The 15,591-nt window shown below is 47.8% G+C and overlaps 1 protein-coding gene across 6 annotated transcripts in view; it reads right to left on the bottom strand.

Annotated features, from left to right (window-relative positions):
* TOX2 (TOX high mobility group box family member 2) overlaps positions 1-15,591 on the bottom strand; it is a 159,230-nt gene that overhangs the window by 90,284 nt on the left and 53,355 nt on the right. For all 6 annotated transcript variants that reach the window (XM_025399409.1, XM_025399411.1, XM_025399412.1 and 3 more), the window contains one exon: positions 10,557-10,622. In XM_025399409.1, the coding sequence (XP_025255194.1) occupies positions 10,557-10,622 (66 nt within the window). The remainder of the gene's footprint in view (positions 1-10,556; positions 10,623-15,591) is intronic.

A 15,591-nucleotide genomic window follows, 5' to 3' on the forward strand; every position in this document is an offset into this window, starting at 1 on the left:
CAGCACACATTCTGCTGGAACATCGGGAAGGGATGCTACAGGAGCAGAGGGGCCAGGGGACACACTGGTTGCTGCCCATGCCCTATGAGGCTCACAGCCAGCAGGTTCACATTTGGTGGCACACTGTACCCCAGAGACCTGAGGGCACCCCAGGGAGCACCTCATGTGTAAATCCCCAGAATCTTCATGTTCAACTGTGCAGTGTCATTCCCCTGGCAAACAGCTCTGTAGCCACTGGGATTCTCACTCTAGGAACAAAGTACCCTATTCCCAGCCTTGCCTTAGAACACGTCTTTTGCTTGCCTCCTGCCTCAACAGGAATTTCAGAGGAATTGACATCCTTCTCCCTCTCCACTGCCCCATCCATTCAGACCCCTGCTGATTGTCCCTATAAATCCCACCATACCCAGTCCCATCAGCATCCAGCCCCTCATTCTTCCAGTCTTCAGTTCTGGGTACCACCTTCCCATCCACCCCACCATGGCATCCTTCCAGAACCCTTCAGCTCAGCCACCATGCTGTGCTCAGCTGTGGGCTCCTCGCCTCCCAGGACCTTCTCTCCCCCATGCAGCTCCCTGCTCCCAAGGCACACCAGGCCCCCGCCAATGCCATGGCCTGCTCACTTCCAAAATCACCAGCCAGCTTCCCACTCTGAATAGGGTGTCCTTGCCATCCAGCTGCTTCCCAGTAGCTCTTCCGCTGCACTGGACCCTGGGCCCCCGTCTTGTCTCTATACGCAGCTTAGATTCCCTGATCCTTTATGACAGTCTCTTTTTAGCAAAAAAGGTGTTGTGTTCTTCTGACACACCTGCCTGGCAGACCTCTTGCCCTGGATTAACCCACCCGTCTCTCCCACAGCACCAGCACCAGGAGCTCATTCTCCCATGCCCTACAGCAAATACCCCAGACCTCCCCACCACCTCTCACCCGCAGTCCCCTGGCTCTTGGCCCACCAACTCTCTGAGAAGACTGACACTTTCAGGTGCAGACACCCTCTGCTCCCAGCCAACCCACCTAACAAAGCCACACTCCTTTTCTCCGCTGTCCTCCACACCCAGCACTCCCAGCTAAGGCCAGAGCCGCCACCTCTGAGCAGGATCCAGACCCTCCCACTTTCTCTGAAATCTGAAAGCATCCCTTAGCCTTTCCCCCGCCTAAACCCAGAGCTTCACCCTCTCTCTTGACACCTTCCGTTGATGACTAAATATTCTAAAGGCCTTTCTTTAAAAAAAGAAAAATCCCTTCTATGGAATCTCATTGAGCTTGGCCCTGGCCCTTGTCCTGCACAGCTAAACTTCTCATACAAGTTGTCTATATTTACTGTTTACATGTCCTCACCTCACGCTTCTCAGTCTGCCCATGGGACCTGCACAATGACCCTGCACATGAAAACTGCTTATACTGAAGCCCAGAGTAACTTCCCTTTTGCTAAGATGATTGGACACATTTCAACTTTCATCTCACCCAATCCCTCAGAAGTGTTTGAGCTAATTGACTCTCTCCTTCTTTTTATTTAAATTTTATTTAACTTTCTAAAGTTATAATAAATTCCCATGGTTTAAAACTCCCTAAACATAAAAAGATACAGTGAAAAGTATTCTTTCTATCCCTGCCCAGCACCTGCGCAGTTCCCATACCACACACACATGCATGGAGGTACATGCATATACAATATACAAAGCCACTACTAGCTTCCATATATCTTTCCAAGGTTATTTAATCAAATGCAAGCACATAGAAATATACATTCTTATCACCTTTTTGTATAAATGGTAGCACACTGTACTTACTGTTTTACATCTTTTTTAGTAAAGCAATATCAAAATGAATAGTCTTGAATACATCATTTATCATATGTACAGATATATCTGTAGGGCATATTTCCAAAAAAAGAATGGCTGGGTTAAAGGTCAATGTGTTTGTAATTTTTATAGATGTTGTCAATTTACCCTGCCCACAGCAATGTATAAAAGTACCTGTTTCCCCATAAGAACTCCAATCGAGTGTGTTATCAAACCTCTGGATTTTGGTCAATCCAATTGGTAAAAAATGGCTCTCTTATGATTTATCTCATGAATGATTCTTAGCACTTTTCACTTACTTAAGAGCCACTTGTATTTCTTTTTCTGTAAACTATTGGTTCATATCTCCTTCCTTTTTTTCTACCAGGGTTTTGAACTGATCTCTAGCAACTCTTTATGTATAAGGGTGATTAGTTCTTCAACTATGGTGTGAGTTGAAAATATTCTTGCCCAACTTTTGTCTACTGACTTTACTTATGCTGGTTTGGCCATACAAAAGTCATACGTTGATTTTATGTTAATTTTTATATTTATATTAATTTAGTTTTATGTTAATTTATGGTCCAATTTTGAGTCTTTTCTTCTGAGGCTTTGAATAGTAGAAATGCCTTCCCCACACCAAAGTTGTAAAGTATACCTTAAGGTTTGTTTTGCTGGTGCCTTTATGGTTCCCTTGAGTATATTTAAATGTTTAACATTTATCCAATCATTTATTTTTAATTTTTGTGTGGACATAGATGTACATATTTATAGAGAACATCAGACATTTTGATACAGGCATGCAATAATAATTACGTCATGGAGAACAGGGTATCCATCCCCTCAAGCATTTATCCTTGTGTTACTAACAACCCAATTATACTCTTTTAGTTATTTTAAAATATGCAATTATTGACTATAGTTACTTTGTTGTACTATCAAATATTAAATCTTATTCATTCTTTCTATTTTGTACATAGTAATCATCCCCATGTCCCTCTCTGCCCCACTACCCTTCCCAGCCTCTGGTAACCATCCTTCTACTCTCTTATCTCCATGGGTTGTCCTGATTTTTAGACCCCACAAATAAGTGAGAACATGCAATGTTTATCTTTCTGTGCCTGGCTTATTTCACTTAACATGATGATCTCTAGTTCCATCCATGTTGTTGCAAATAGACAGGATCCCATTCTCTTTTTATGGCTGAATTACTCCATTGTGTATAAATACCACATTCTCTTTATCCATTCATCTGTTGATGGACACTTAGGTTTCTTCCAAGTCTTGGCTGTTGTGAACAGTGCTACAACAAACATGGGAGTGCCAACATCTTCAATATACTGATTTCCTTTCTTTGGGGTATATACCCAGCAGTCAGATTGCTGGATCATATGGTAGCTCTATTTTTAGTTTTTTGAGGAACCTCCAAACTGTTCTCTGCAGTAGTTGTACAATTTTACATTCCCACCAACAGTGTACGAGGGTTCCCTTTTCTCCATATCCTCACCAGCATTTGTTACTGCCTGTCTTTTGAATATAAGCCATTTTAACTGAGGCAAGATCATATTTCATTGTAGTTTTGATTTGCATTTCTCTGATGATCAGTCATAGTGAGCAACTTTTCATGTGCCTGTTTGCCATTGCAGGTCTTCTTTTAAGAAATGTCTATTCAAATTTTTGGCCCATTTTAAATTGGATTATGAGATTTTTTTTTTCCTATAGAGTCATTTGAGCTCCTTATATATTCTGATTGTTAATCTTATCAGGTAGTTTGCAAATATTTTCTCCCATTCTGTGGGCTGTCTCTTCACTTTGTTGATTGTTTCCTTTGCTGTACAGAAGCCTTTTAACTTGATGTGATCTCATTATCAAGGAACTGTGGATCCGACATCCTTTTCCCTTAGATCCCCTCTCTTTTTCTTGAATTACTCTGCCCTTGGTTTCTAAGACTCCAAGTTCTCCTCCTACTTCTCAAACCACTCCTTCTTAATCTACTTCACAGTCTTCTCCTCCTCCTCTACTTTGCCTTCAAATGTTGGAGCTCAACATCTCAGAGTCATTGGTCCTCTGCTCTTCTCCTTCTTCCCTCTCTCTCCATAAATCTCCTTCACTCCCAAGGTTTTGACATCATGGGCTGAAGATTTCCAAATTTACTACTCTCATGAGCTCCAGAGTTGTACCATCATCTACCTACTTGAACATCTCCATGTGGATGAGCATCTCAAATGTAGCACATCCAAGTCTGGCATCATCAAACCTGCATCTCCCAAGGGTTTCCCCAGCTCAGAAAATGGTACCACCATGCCTGAAAATGGGCTCTTGGTAGAAGCCTAGGAGTCATCATTTTCCTCTCCATTTCTCTCTCCCTCTATGTCTATCACTGTCAAGACCCACCAACTTTATCTCCAATGCATCTACTTCTTTCCATCCCCTCTGCTACAGTCTAGAGATCTTGATCCTTTACTTGGCCTATTACCACACCCTCCCACTTGGTCTCCCTGTATTCATTCTTGTCATTGAGAGCTTTTAATACTGCAAATCTGATATCATTCATGACATTCAGTCTGACTCTAACACACACACACACACAGTTCTTTCAATAATTCCTGTAAAAATGTGAGCTCTTTGGCAGAAGTGGTATTTAGAGCCAAGAGAATGGAAAACTCCACACACAGCCAGGAAGGCTGTGATGAGGAGGTGACATTTGCAGTGCCCCTGAAGGAACAAATAGGCATTTGTTGGTTGAAAAACACTAGGGGATTCCCATCAGAGGAAACAATGCATACAAAAACACCAAGTTGTAAATGAGTGCAAGAGGTGACCAGAGGTTCTTGTGTGACCAAAGCATTATATATGGTAATAAAAACAAGTCATAGCTAGTTTTTCTGAACTCTGATGCTTTACATACTCTCAATTTAGCTTCCTCTGAAGTACGGCCTGAGATGGGGATGCCTGTGAAAATGACTTGAAGAGGGCTCTCAGAAGAAGGAAGGGAGGCAGGACACAACAGGGGAGGAGCTGAGTAAGGATTTGGCCTCAGCTGGAGTCTGGCTGGATTAGCTGGAGCCCATGAGGAGTTGCAGAGTTGGTCACTCCTTGAGATAAGGATGTTGGTTTCTAGACCTCTCCTTCTATCCTCTCCTGGGTTCACAGTTCCAATTTTCCAAAGAAGGAGTAGCTGTGAATAGTTAGCAGCCAACACTCACAGCAGCTGAATGATAAGCGGGACTCTGGGGAGGCAGCAAGAGAATCCACAACACACACACACACACACACCTCATTTACTTCTCATGACACTCTAGGAGGCAGGCGCTACTCCTCCCGTTTGATAGGAAGCTGCTATCACTTGCATAAGGAAATCTGGCTCATGCTGAGGCATGGAGGAGCTCGAATTTGAATCCAGGTCTGCTGAGTCCCAAGTCCACTACTCCCTTTCCTCCTCGCCTCATCCCAGGAAGGAGACTCTTTCTGGGTCACATAATCAGGAAATACCCATTCCTGTAAATCCTGGACAGAGTCTGCTCTCAACAGGAAAGAACTGACCTCTACCAGGTCCTCTACCGCCTGGAGCTGCTGATGGTGACACAGCCGTATCTGAGAATTATACCTCATTCTCAGGCCACCCTGGCAAGTCTGGTACAAAAGTAACCCAAGGTCCAAGGAGGGAGAGGGAGTGTGATCATTTGTAAAAGCTAAAGCAGCTATGCGAAAATTTCTGTGGAGACTTGCAAAAACCAAACAATGCAGCATGCATTTGCAGAAAAAACTTCAAGCCCATAGAGCTGCTGTGAAAGTTCTCAAAAAGGGACACAGTCAGCTAATACATACCCTAGGGGAGCCTCTGTCTCAGCTGCGGTTTCTAAGTAAAGAAGATGGTATTTCAGGAGAAGTGTTACATTAAAGAGCAGGTTTGTACTATGATTTGAATGTTCTGAGCCAGGCATAGTGACTCATACCTGTAATCCCACCACTTTGGGAGGCCAAGATGGGCAGATCACTTAAGGTCAGGAGTTCAAGACCAGCCTGGCCAACATGGTGAAACCTTGTCTTAAAAATACAAAAAAAAAAAAAAAAAAAAAAAAATCAGCTGGGTGTGGTCATGGGCACTTGTAACCCCAGCTACTCGGGAGGCTGAGGCAGGAGAATCACTTGAACCCAGGAGGTGGAGGTTGCAGTGAGCCAAGATCTGGCCACTGCACTCCAGCCTGGGCGATAGTGAGACTCTGTCTCAAAAAAAAAAAAAAAAAAAAAAAAAAAAAAAAAAAAAAAAGATTGAATGTTCTGGAAGCAAATGTTTTCCAGAAATGGCTTCCCACTGATATTCAGAGCCTTGCATATAACAGGTGCCCAATAAACATTTGCTGATTGGGTGAACCTTGTATTTAACTGTATTTACAAAAAATATTTTATGCCATTTAGAGTGTTTATCCTCTGAATCCTCTAGTGGCTGTGAAAGCTTCATTTTACCCAAATGTTGATGTCAATCATTAATCCAGTAGGGTTGGGACAATACAATTTCTGCAGTTGATGAGACAATACATTGTGAAAGGGTGTTCGTGTGTGTGTGTGTGTGTGTGTGTATGTGTGTGTGTGTCGTGAGTCCAAGCAGCACTCCAGGGAAAAGAGGAAGGAAATATATAGGACTTTCATCATTAAAGACTAGAAGCCAGTAGGGTCCCACTGAGCTGTAGGGAGCTATTGGTACCAGAAAAGTCTACTTTTCAATAAAATCAGCATGAATCATATCCCATATGTTTCTTACATGTGGTAGTTTGTAAAAAGGCCACAATACTTTGCAGCCTTTCCCACCAAGAGGTAGAGGCTATTTCCCCATTCCTTGATTCCAAGGCTGGTCCTGTGACTGGCTTTGGCCAACAGAATGTGTTGGAAGTAGATGTGTGTTTATTTCAAGCCTGGACCTCAAGAAATCTTGCAACTTCTGCTCTTGTTGCTCTGGGAACCCTTCTCCTACCATGTGAACAACCTGGAGCTAGCCTGCTGGAGGCGGAGAGACCATGTGGAACACAGGTGACCCTCCCAAACCAACCGGCCCATTGCTGATCTGGCAGCGTATTGCTGCTGCTAAAGTGATCCTAGGCAACGCCAGAAGAACCACACAACTGAACTCAGCTAAACTGCCGACCCACCAAATCATTAACTAGATAAACATTTGTTGTTTTAAGCCACTACGTTTTGAGGTGTTTGTTATGCAGCAAAAACTAACAGATACACTATAAGAAATCTAACTGCAATTGCAAATTTGTTCACATTAAGATTGGCTCATGCCACTGGCTAGACTTAATTAATCTCAGAGAATTTTGATATCTTCTTCATAAAGTCCTAAGTTAGGGAGACCCTCTGGGTCACAGCATAAAAGATTTAGAAGGAACCTCAGGAAGTCCAACCACCTTGTTCCGCTGTTAGGAACACTGAAGTTCAGAGAAGAGCAGGGGCTACCATCACGCATTACACAAATATTTTCTGAGTGCTCTCGGTGTTCCAGACACTATGCCCCACTGGGATACATAGCATTGGACCAGAGAGACCAGATCCTTTCCCCATGGTGGTCAGTTTAGGGTGGAAATCAGGCATTAACTAAGTCATCACAAGATAAGTAGACCACAGTGACAAACATCATGAATTAAAAAGACCTGGTGCCATTTTAATGAGAATCATGGAAAGGGGACCTCACGTGGGTTTGGCAGTCACAAAGAGCTCTCTGTAGAAGTGACATTTAGGCTGAGGCAAGTCAGTGGACAAGGCAAGGGAAGCTTGTGGAGCTCTGAGTCTGAGCTTCACAAGTTCGAATGCCAGCTCTAGTGCTCCCTGGATGAGTCACCTTGATTGAATCAGCCAGCATCCTGGATCTTCAGTTGCATTATCTATAAAATTGACTGAACAATAATGACTACTCATTCTCGAGGCTGTTGTGAAGATTAGCTGAAATAACCATGGAGAAAAAGGTTTTGCAAGCTGCAAAGTGTTGGGGGGAATTGTTGAGGATATGACTTTTAATGGTTTGGGGAGGGTGACATTTATTTGTACCAAGTCTCCTCTCCAAAGTACTGTGCTCCCATCTGCCCAGACCTAGAGCAGACACACAGCCCCACTGAGTCCCACTTTCCCTTCTTGGTGGAAGGACATTGCCAATGCTTTCCAGAAGGTTCCAGAACAGAATTCACCATAATATAGTTCTGAAAACCAAGGCTCAATATGTTAACAAAAATACTATCTAAACATTGTGAAAAGGCTCAGATGAGATGCCAGGGCTAACTCTGGTCTGCTGAGATGACATTTCAGTTGATTATGTACAATTAAATGACATCAGTGGATTCTTCCAAAATAACCACTTTCAGGGCCTGGAGTCTTGCCCACCAGTCTCGCATGTTGGTGCATGTCAATGCAATATAAAGGCAGCTTTGCAGCAGCGGCATGATGCTCACACAGGGACAGGCCAGAGAGGGGCATGGTATGGTGGCCCTGGCATGAGTGATCTTGCAGTGGCAGGGGAGGGGGCGCAGCACCCTGCAGCAGAGCTTCCATGCCCCACTAAGACTACAGTATCTTCCTCACTAGTAGTGCCCCCTAGGGCCACGGGCCCTTGTCTTACTCGTCTATGGCCTCCATGGGACCTGTCACAGAATAGGGACACAAATATTTGTGAGTTAATAGGCTTCTACTGCCCCAGCTGGAAAATATGTGCCGGGCCTGATGGCTGAGGGGCCACCCAACTTGGACTACCATAGCCCCCACAATGGTAGAGACAGAGGGTGAGGTCAGCTCCAGGACCGGGGTTGCCCTCCCATTTCCCAAGTTTCTCAGCAACTATAACCCTCCTTGGCTCTCCAATCAGTGTCCTGAGCTGGTCCCACCCAGCAAGCCCCACTGCCTTAAGGAACCATCCTCCACGATGCCACGCCTGCAATGAGAACACTCCCTGGTATCACATTCTGCCATTGAGGACCGTCCCTGGGGCCCCCGCCTGCACTGAGGACCCTCCCTGGGGCCCCCGCCTGCACTGAGGACCCTCCCTGGGGCCCCCGCCTGCACTGAGGATCCTCCCTGGGGACCCCGCCTGCAGTGAGGACCCTCCCTGGGGACCCCGCCTGCAGTGAGGACCCTCCCTGGGGCCCCCGCCTGCAGTGAGGACCCTCCCTGGGGCTCCCGCCTACACTGAGGACCCTCCCTGGGGCTCCCGCCTACACTGAGGACCCTCCCTGCGGCCCCCGCCTACACTGAGGACCCTCCCTGGGGCTCCCGCCTACACTGAGGACCCTCCCTGCGGCCCCCGCCTACACTGAGGACCCTCCCTGGGGCTCCCGCCTACACTGAGGACCCTCCCTGCGGCCCCCGCCTACACTGAGGACCCTCCCTGGGGCTTCCGCCTGCAGTAAGGACCCTCCCTGGGGCCCCCGCCTACACTGAGGACCCTCCCTGGGGCCCCCGCCTACACTGAGGACCCTCCCTGGGGCCCCCGCCTGCAGTGAGGACCCTCCCTGGGGCTCCAGCCTACACTGAGGACCCTCCCTGGGGCTCCAGCCTACACTGAGGACCCTCCCTGGGGCTCCTGCCTGCACTGAGGACCCTCCCTGGGGCTCCAGCCTACAGTGAGGACCCTCCCTGGGGCTCCAGCCTACACTGAGGACCCTCCCTGGGGCTCCAGCTTACACTGAGGACCCTCCCTGGGGCTCCTGCCTGCACTGAGGACCGTCACTGGGGCTCCTGCCTGCACTGAGGACCCTCCCTGGGGCTCCTGCCTGCACTGAGGACCCTCCCTGGGGCTCCTGCCTACAGTGAGGACCCTCCCTGGGGCCCCAGTCTGCACTGAGGACCCTCCCTAGGGCCCAGCCTACAGTGAGGACCCTCCCTGGGGCTCCTGCCTGCACTGAGGACCCTCCCTGGGGCTCCTGCCTGCAGTGAGGACCCTCCCTGGGGCCCCAGTCTGCAGTGAGGACCCTCCCTGGCATCAATCAGATTCTGTAGGGATGACCTTCCCCAGGGTCCTGACCTGCAGTGAGGACCCTCCCTGATCTCAGCCTGCAGTGAGGGCCCACCCTGGCATCACGTTCTGCAGGGAGACCCTGCCTGGACCCTCAGCCTGCAGCGAGGACCCTCTGTGGCATCACAGTCTATAGTGAGGATGCTCCCAGCTGAGAGAAACATTAATTTTCAGAGACCAGACTCTCAGTGGAAAATCTGATTCCAGCTGGCATCTGTGACCCCCAACGGGCTGGGGTTGGGACAGCCTCGCCCAGGAATGACTCTGCTTCCTTTGCTACCAGCAAGGCCCTCACAGGAAGCCTCTGCTCTCCTCCCTTGTGCCCTGTCCACAACCCTCCCCTGTGGCCTTCAACTCCCAGCGGGCAGGAGAACCATCCATGCCTATGCATGGGTGTGTGCATCCAAACCAGAACATGTCCCCGTGGTTGCTGTGTGGTGGCAAGAGGCAGGCGGCACCAGGGAGCAGCAGGCACCTCAACTCACTGCTGCTGAAAAGCTGCCCCAAGCGTGGGGAGTGTGGGCAATACGTTTCAAGTTTCATCCAGTTCCCAAACCATTTTAAGCCAAGAGTAGCCAGGTAGCTGGTTTACAGAGAACACTATAGTCCCACTTCGATTGTGCCTTTTAAGGATTTGCTATTTGCTATTCTTGATCATTCAGAGAGAAGACAGCAGCAGGCTGTGCTGGCCCCCACTCTGCACCCCCGACTCCACCCAGGAAGAGCTCGGCTCCAGCCAGCCCAAATCTTAAGTTCAGGAAGGATGGGGCACCCACCTGGCTGGTTGACAGGAGCTCTGGGTTTCCGTCACTCATCCCCACGTAGGCACTGTCACCATCAAACTAGAATAGAGAGAGAGGGAGAAGCAGCTCTGATTAAAATGCTCTCAGGAAGGCACCAGGAGAAGCAGTCCGAGGAAGGCAGGATGAATGCAGGGGACTGTGGGGGCTGCAGAAGCCAAATCAGAGCCCAGGATGCCCAAGGCCCCATTTCAGCAGGGTTACCTCTAGGGTGGAAGGAGCAGCCCCTGTTCCATGGCCCTCAAGTGTTCAGGTTCATGCTGTTAATCACATTTAGAATGAAAACAGGAAAACCTTTCTGCCCTCTATAACTTATCCATAGACACAGCAGGCTGCCTTGTCAGGTGCTGAGCTGCCCATTCTTGGAAGTATGCAAACACCTCCCTTGACGAAAATGATATCAGGTGATCAGCTAAAGCTGATCCCGTGTGCTGGGGGAGGCCAAGAACACCAGAGCCTTGGGATCATGACAGCCTTCCCCAGACATGCCCTCCAGGTCCTGCCATCCTGAGTGGTTTTGGCCCATCACCTATGCCATCCCAGCCCCTACGGCCACGCCTGGCTACAGGCAGTGAGGACTCTGGTAGAGACCATGTACAGGAACTACATCCTGTGTGCAAAGAAGGTGCTAAGTCTGGATTCAGGAAGATTTCCCTATAAATCTGCCTAAAAATTCAGGAGCAGGTGCAGGGGAAGAGATGTGGGCTCTGGGACCCCTGTCTCCCTCTTTGCCCTGAAGTGTGATCTCAAGCTGGTGTCTCAACTTCTGAGATTCCTCATCTGTTAGATGAGGGTGATGCCTGTAGGCCCCTCTTCATAGGATGTTGCACTGTAGGGCACTTGACTCAACACATTAACAGGGAGAGCACTTAATTCCAGTTAGTTCCCTTCCTTTGAGCTAGGTGTCTTAGATAGGGTTCCCTAGAAGCAGAGCCTGAGGCAAGGGTTCAGATGCATGTGGTTATTAAGTGCTCCTTAGGAATAACCTGTAAGTGTGGGGGGCAAGCCAGACAGGAGTGGGTGTACCTAAGCAAGGATGTGGTCTTGGCTGAAGACGTCCTTCAGCCTGTTCTGGTGGGGAGCTCTAGGGCATGAATTGTACTGCAGAGTTAGTTCCAACACGAAGCAAGGGGTGGCTGTTGTCGCCCAGGTAAGGAAGTCATCTGCCATGGGCTGCCCTCAGGGGATAACCTTCTAAGCAAGGTGGCCCCCAATTGGCCAAGGACAATTCTTCAGAGAACTATACTGCCTGTGAGCCATTTGTAGGCAGCTCCTGCTCAAGGCGGGTGGGAGATGTCTGTGCTGGTCAGTAAAGGGTTCCGGGTGGGGCACCAATAGCAAACAGCCATTTTATTTTAATTGAACCATTTATTTATTAAGACATATTCACATGGTTCAAAATTCCAAGAGTACAAAAAGCAACACCACCCCACCTCCCAGCCATCCACTGCCCCTCTCCAGAGGCAATGTCTACCAGCTTTTTTATATCCTTTCAAAGACTGTCTACATATACACATTTTAGAGTCATTTATTCTATTCAGACAGCATGCTATACAGCTTTGCACTTTATTTTTCTCTTAGCAACACATCTTAGAAAACGTTTTACATCAGAACATAATTCTTTCTTCTGTATCCAGTATTCCACAGTATGGATATAACACATATATTTAACCAGTTGAGCACATGGGTAGTTTCTAGTCTTCTGCTATCCCAATATTGCTCCCATAAATATTTCTGTGCATCCGTCATTGAGCACGGGTGTGAGTTTATCTGTAGGATTCATTTGTGTAATTGCTGGGTCCAACTGTATGTGCATTTGTAATTTAGACAGACATCACCCAGCTGCCCTCACAGAGGCTGCAGAAATCCACACGCCCACAAACATGTGAAATGTCAGTGTACCCAGCCCCCTTCACTCAGAAGCTTTGCTTGACAACTGGCTCAGATGCCAGCCCCAGCCCCTGTGGGCTGAGAGCCCACCACCCTTTCTACCACCACTTTCGATGTCCTCACCCCGCCTTCCCTTGGTCTTTGTTCCATAGCCCCTATTACCTTCTAGCATTCTCTGTATTCACTATATTCATTGCTTACTGTTAGATTCCTCCTACTAAAATGGAGGCTCCCAGGGATCAGGGATCTTTGTCTATCTGTACCTTGATGCTTCCCAAGCTCCTAGAACAGTGCCTGGCACAGAGAAGGTACTCAATAAATGTTGAATAAATAAATAAAGCAGCCACTACCACATTCAGATAGCCTCTGACCAGGCCTATCTTCCCATCTAGGCAGCTGGGTTGTTGGTTACACCAAAGAGCCTCCTCAGCACAGGGACGGGGAGAGTCCCTCAGTGACTGCTGGATGATTAAAAGAAAAGGCTGTTCCATGCCTAGAGTTTGGGCACTGACCCCGAATGCAGGACTCCATCCAGCACACTGCACCCGGAGCTCATGCTGCAAGACCCTGCTTAGAGGCTACCTCCTCCAGGAGGCCTGCCATGCTCTCACCTCCTCTGGCTGTTCCTCTTACAACATAGACTGTCTCCACATTTGTCATTTGTCCTAGAGTGGAAGCAACATGGAGGCTGGAACTGTGTCCTGGTCATCTCCAAATCTCCCAGAGCCTGGCATTAGGGATGGGGCTAAAAATTTGGCAGGGTAGGGGCGCTTTCAGCAAAAGCTCCTGGGTACTTGACTTGATGTGTGACCATGGCCATTGATCATTTTGACAAAAGTAAAACTTTTTTAAAACCACACATAAGTAGACCCTAATAGAAAGAATAATGGGAGATGGAGGAACATTAAGTTTAATGAAGTGTTTGAAACATTTTATAAAGCAATAGTAATCGAACAGTATGGTATAGGAATATACATAAGAAACAGAGGGAAAGATGTCCAAAAAACCTTTGAATGGTCACCATTTATTAAATGCTGCTGAGAACAGAGCCACCGTAAGGCAGGGGCCAGCATCTGCTTCATTCCCCAATATGCGCAGTAGACAATCGATAAATATTTGGTGACTGAATATTCCTGGCACTGAGCAAAATGCTTTACATAAAAGACCTCATTTAATCCTCACAACAACCCAATGAAGAAAGTATTCTTTTCCCTGCTAAAACCAAGGAAAACGGGTAGAGAGAGGATAAGTAGTTGTCCAAGATCACACAGCTGGGGAGGGATGGGGTTTAAGAGTCCCTTGTTGGATTTTTTCTGCTTGGACTCTCCAACTAGCAGAAAGTGCATTTACAGCAGGGACCCATGCTTTTCTAGATCCTACTACATAATCAATAGTCTGCCTTGGGCCTGGCGCATAACAGGTGCTTGATAAGTGTGTTAGAGGTTCAGGAGAGGGAGGAATTATCCAGAGAGAGCAGTGGGAATGGCACTGGAGATGGAGGGCAAGGGGGCCTGGCCTCTGATGCGAGTGTGTCAGGGGCAGGCAAGGGGGTGGGCAGTGGATTCCCATGAGGTCACCAGAGACTGTCTTATTCATTCACTCCTTGATTCAACCAATGTCTAGGAAAGAGCTGCCACTTGCTGGAGTAGAGCTTGCTTCTGGCTTTCAAGGAGCACTTCAGAAGTTGGCAGAGGTTCCTGAGGCAGGGCCTGGGTCTCCTCAGTTCAGTCACCCCTGGGCACCTTGCATGGTGCCCTGGAGCCTGCTGGGCTCAGAACCAGCTGCCGAGCAGTGGTGAGCAGAGGCCCTGAAGGGGCGGGGAGGCCTGTTCTCTGCCCACCTCTGCCAGGGTTCCACCACATCGGAGCCCTTGGAGGGCATGAAGGAATCGATGGCGGACACTGAGGGTTCCCAGGCTCCCCCTGGCTTGGCTTCCAGGACTCTAAGGCCTGGGGCTTACCCCCTCAGCCCCTCCTCATCTGGGACCTTTTCTGGGTAAATGAACTTGGAAGCCAAGGGCAGAGGTCACAAAGTCACCTCTGCCCTCAGACACAGCAGGGCTACCTCATCCTCCACGTGTGCACAGACAAGATCAAAAACACCCACATCTACACCCACCACACTGCATACACTGTGTGAACACAAAGATACATGATGTACACCATGTGCACAGCGTGGGAAGCGCACACACGCACCACAAACCTATGTTTGTGTGGACCCATGTCACGCAGCACAGCGTTCAACACAGCAGCGTTCAACTCACTCATGTACCATGTCCATGGGTAACACAAACCAACGCACACACAGCACAAGCGTGAGTGTGGCACATGTCAGAGATCCTTTATACAACTGGACACACAATAACCACAGCATGCACACAAGGAAAGCAGGGTGTGCCCAAATGTGTATAAACATTCCATGTGTCTGCAGCCATTTAAATGTGACTGACATAAATGTGAACACAAACATATACTGCATGTGCATAGAGACATACAAAGCAAAGATGCACATGAACTTCAATTCTATGCATATTTCACAGTTTATCAGTTCCTTGGTCAAAAACCTTTCTTTTATACCACACAGCCTTCCCTATGCTTTAAAATGTGAGAAAAAAAATGTAGGGAGAAACAACAGCTTAAGAATTTCCATGAACGCCAGGAGAACATCCTCTTACCAGTGACTGGAATAGATTAATTTTCCCCATTTCATATTCTAATTATAATTCCTTTTCCCATTGCCATCTTCAGTCCTCATTACAGCTGGAAGATTGTTCTGCAAAAGCCAGGCCTTCATCTTCTCTTCCCAAGAGTTTTGTCATGGAAATGAGTTTTGGAATCTGAAAGAACCCACATTTTTGCAAATATCGAATGTGTAGGGATAACCCTTTCATGACGGCCACCAGGGACACAGCTTACAGGGGCTTCTAAGGAGTCTGTCTCTCCCCTACCTCTCCTTTCCCTGTGTGGTCCCCTCAGGGAAAAGAGCTCCTCGGCCCCTATTCCAACAGCCACCCCCCAACCTAAGCACACCATGCTTTCCCAAAGGATTTTTTAAGGAAACTTCGCAAATAGGCAGCCAAGGTGAAGAGCCCCGATCTTAGAGAGTCAGATCCCAGGTCCAT

This window comes from Theropithecus gelada, chromosome 10 (assembly GCF_003255815.1).
Source record: "Theropithecus gelada isolate Dixy chromosome 10, Tgel_1.0, whole genome shotgun sequence".
NCBI classification, from domain to species: domain Eukaryota; kingdom Metazoa; phylum Chordata; class Mammalia; order Primates; family Cercopithecidae; genus Theropithecus; species Theropithecus gelada.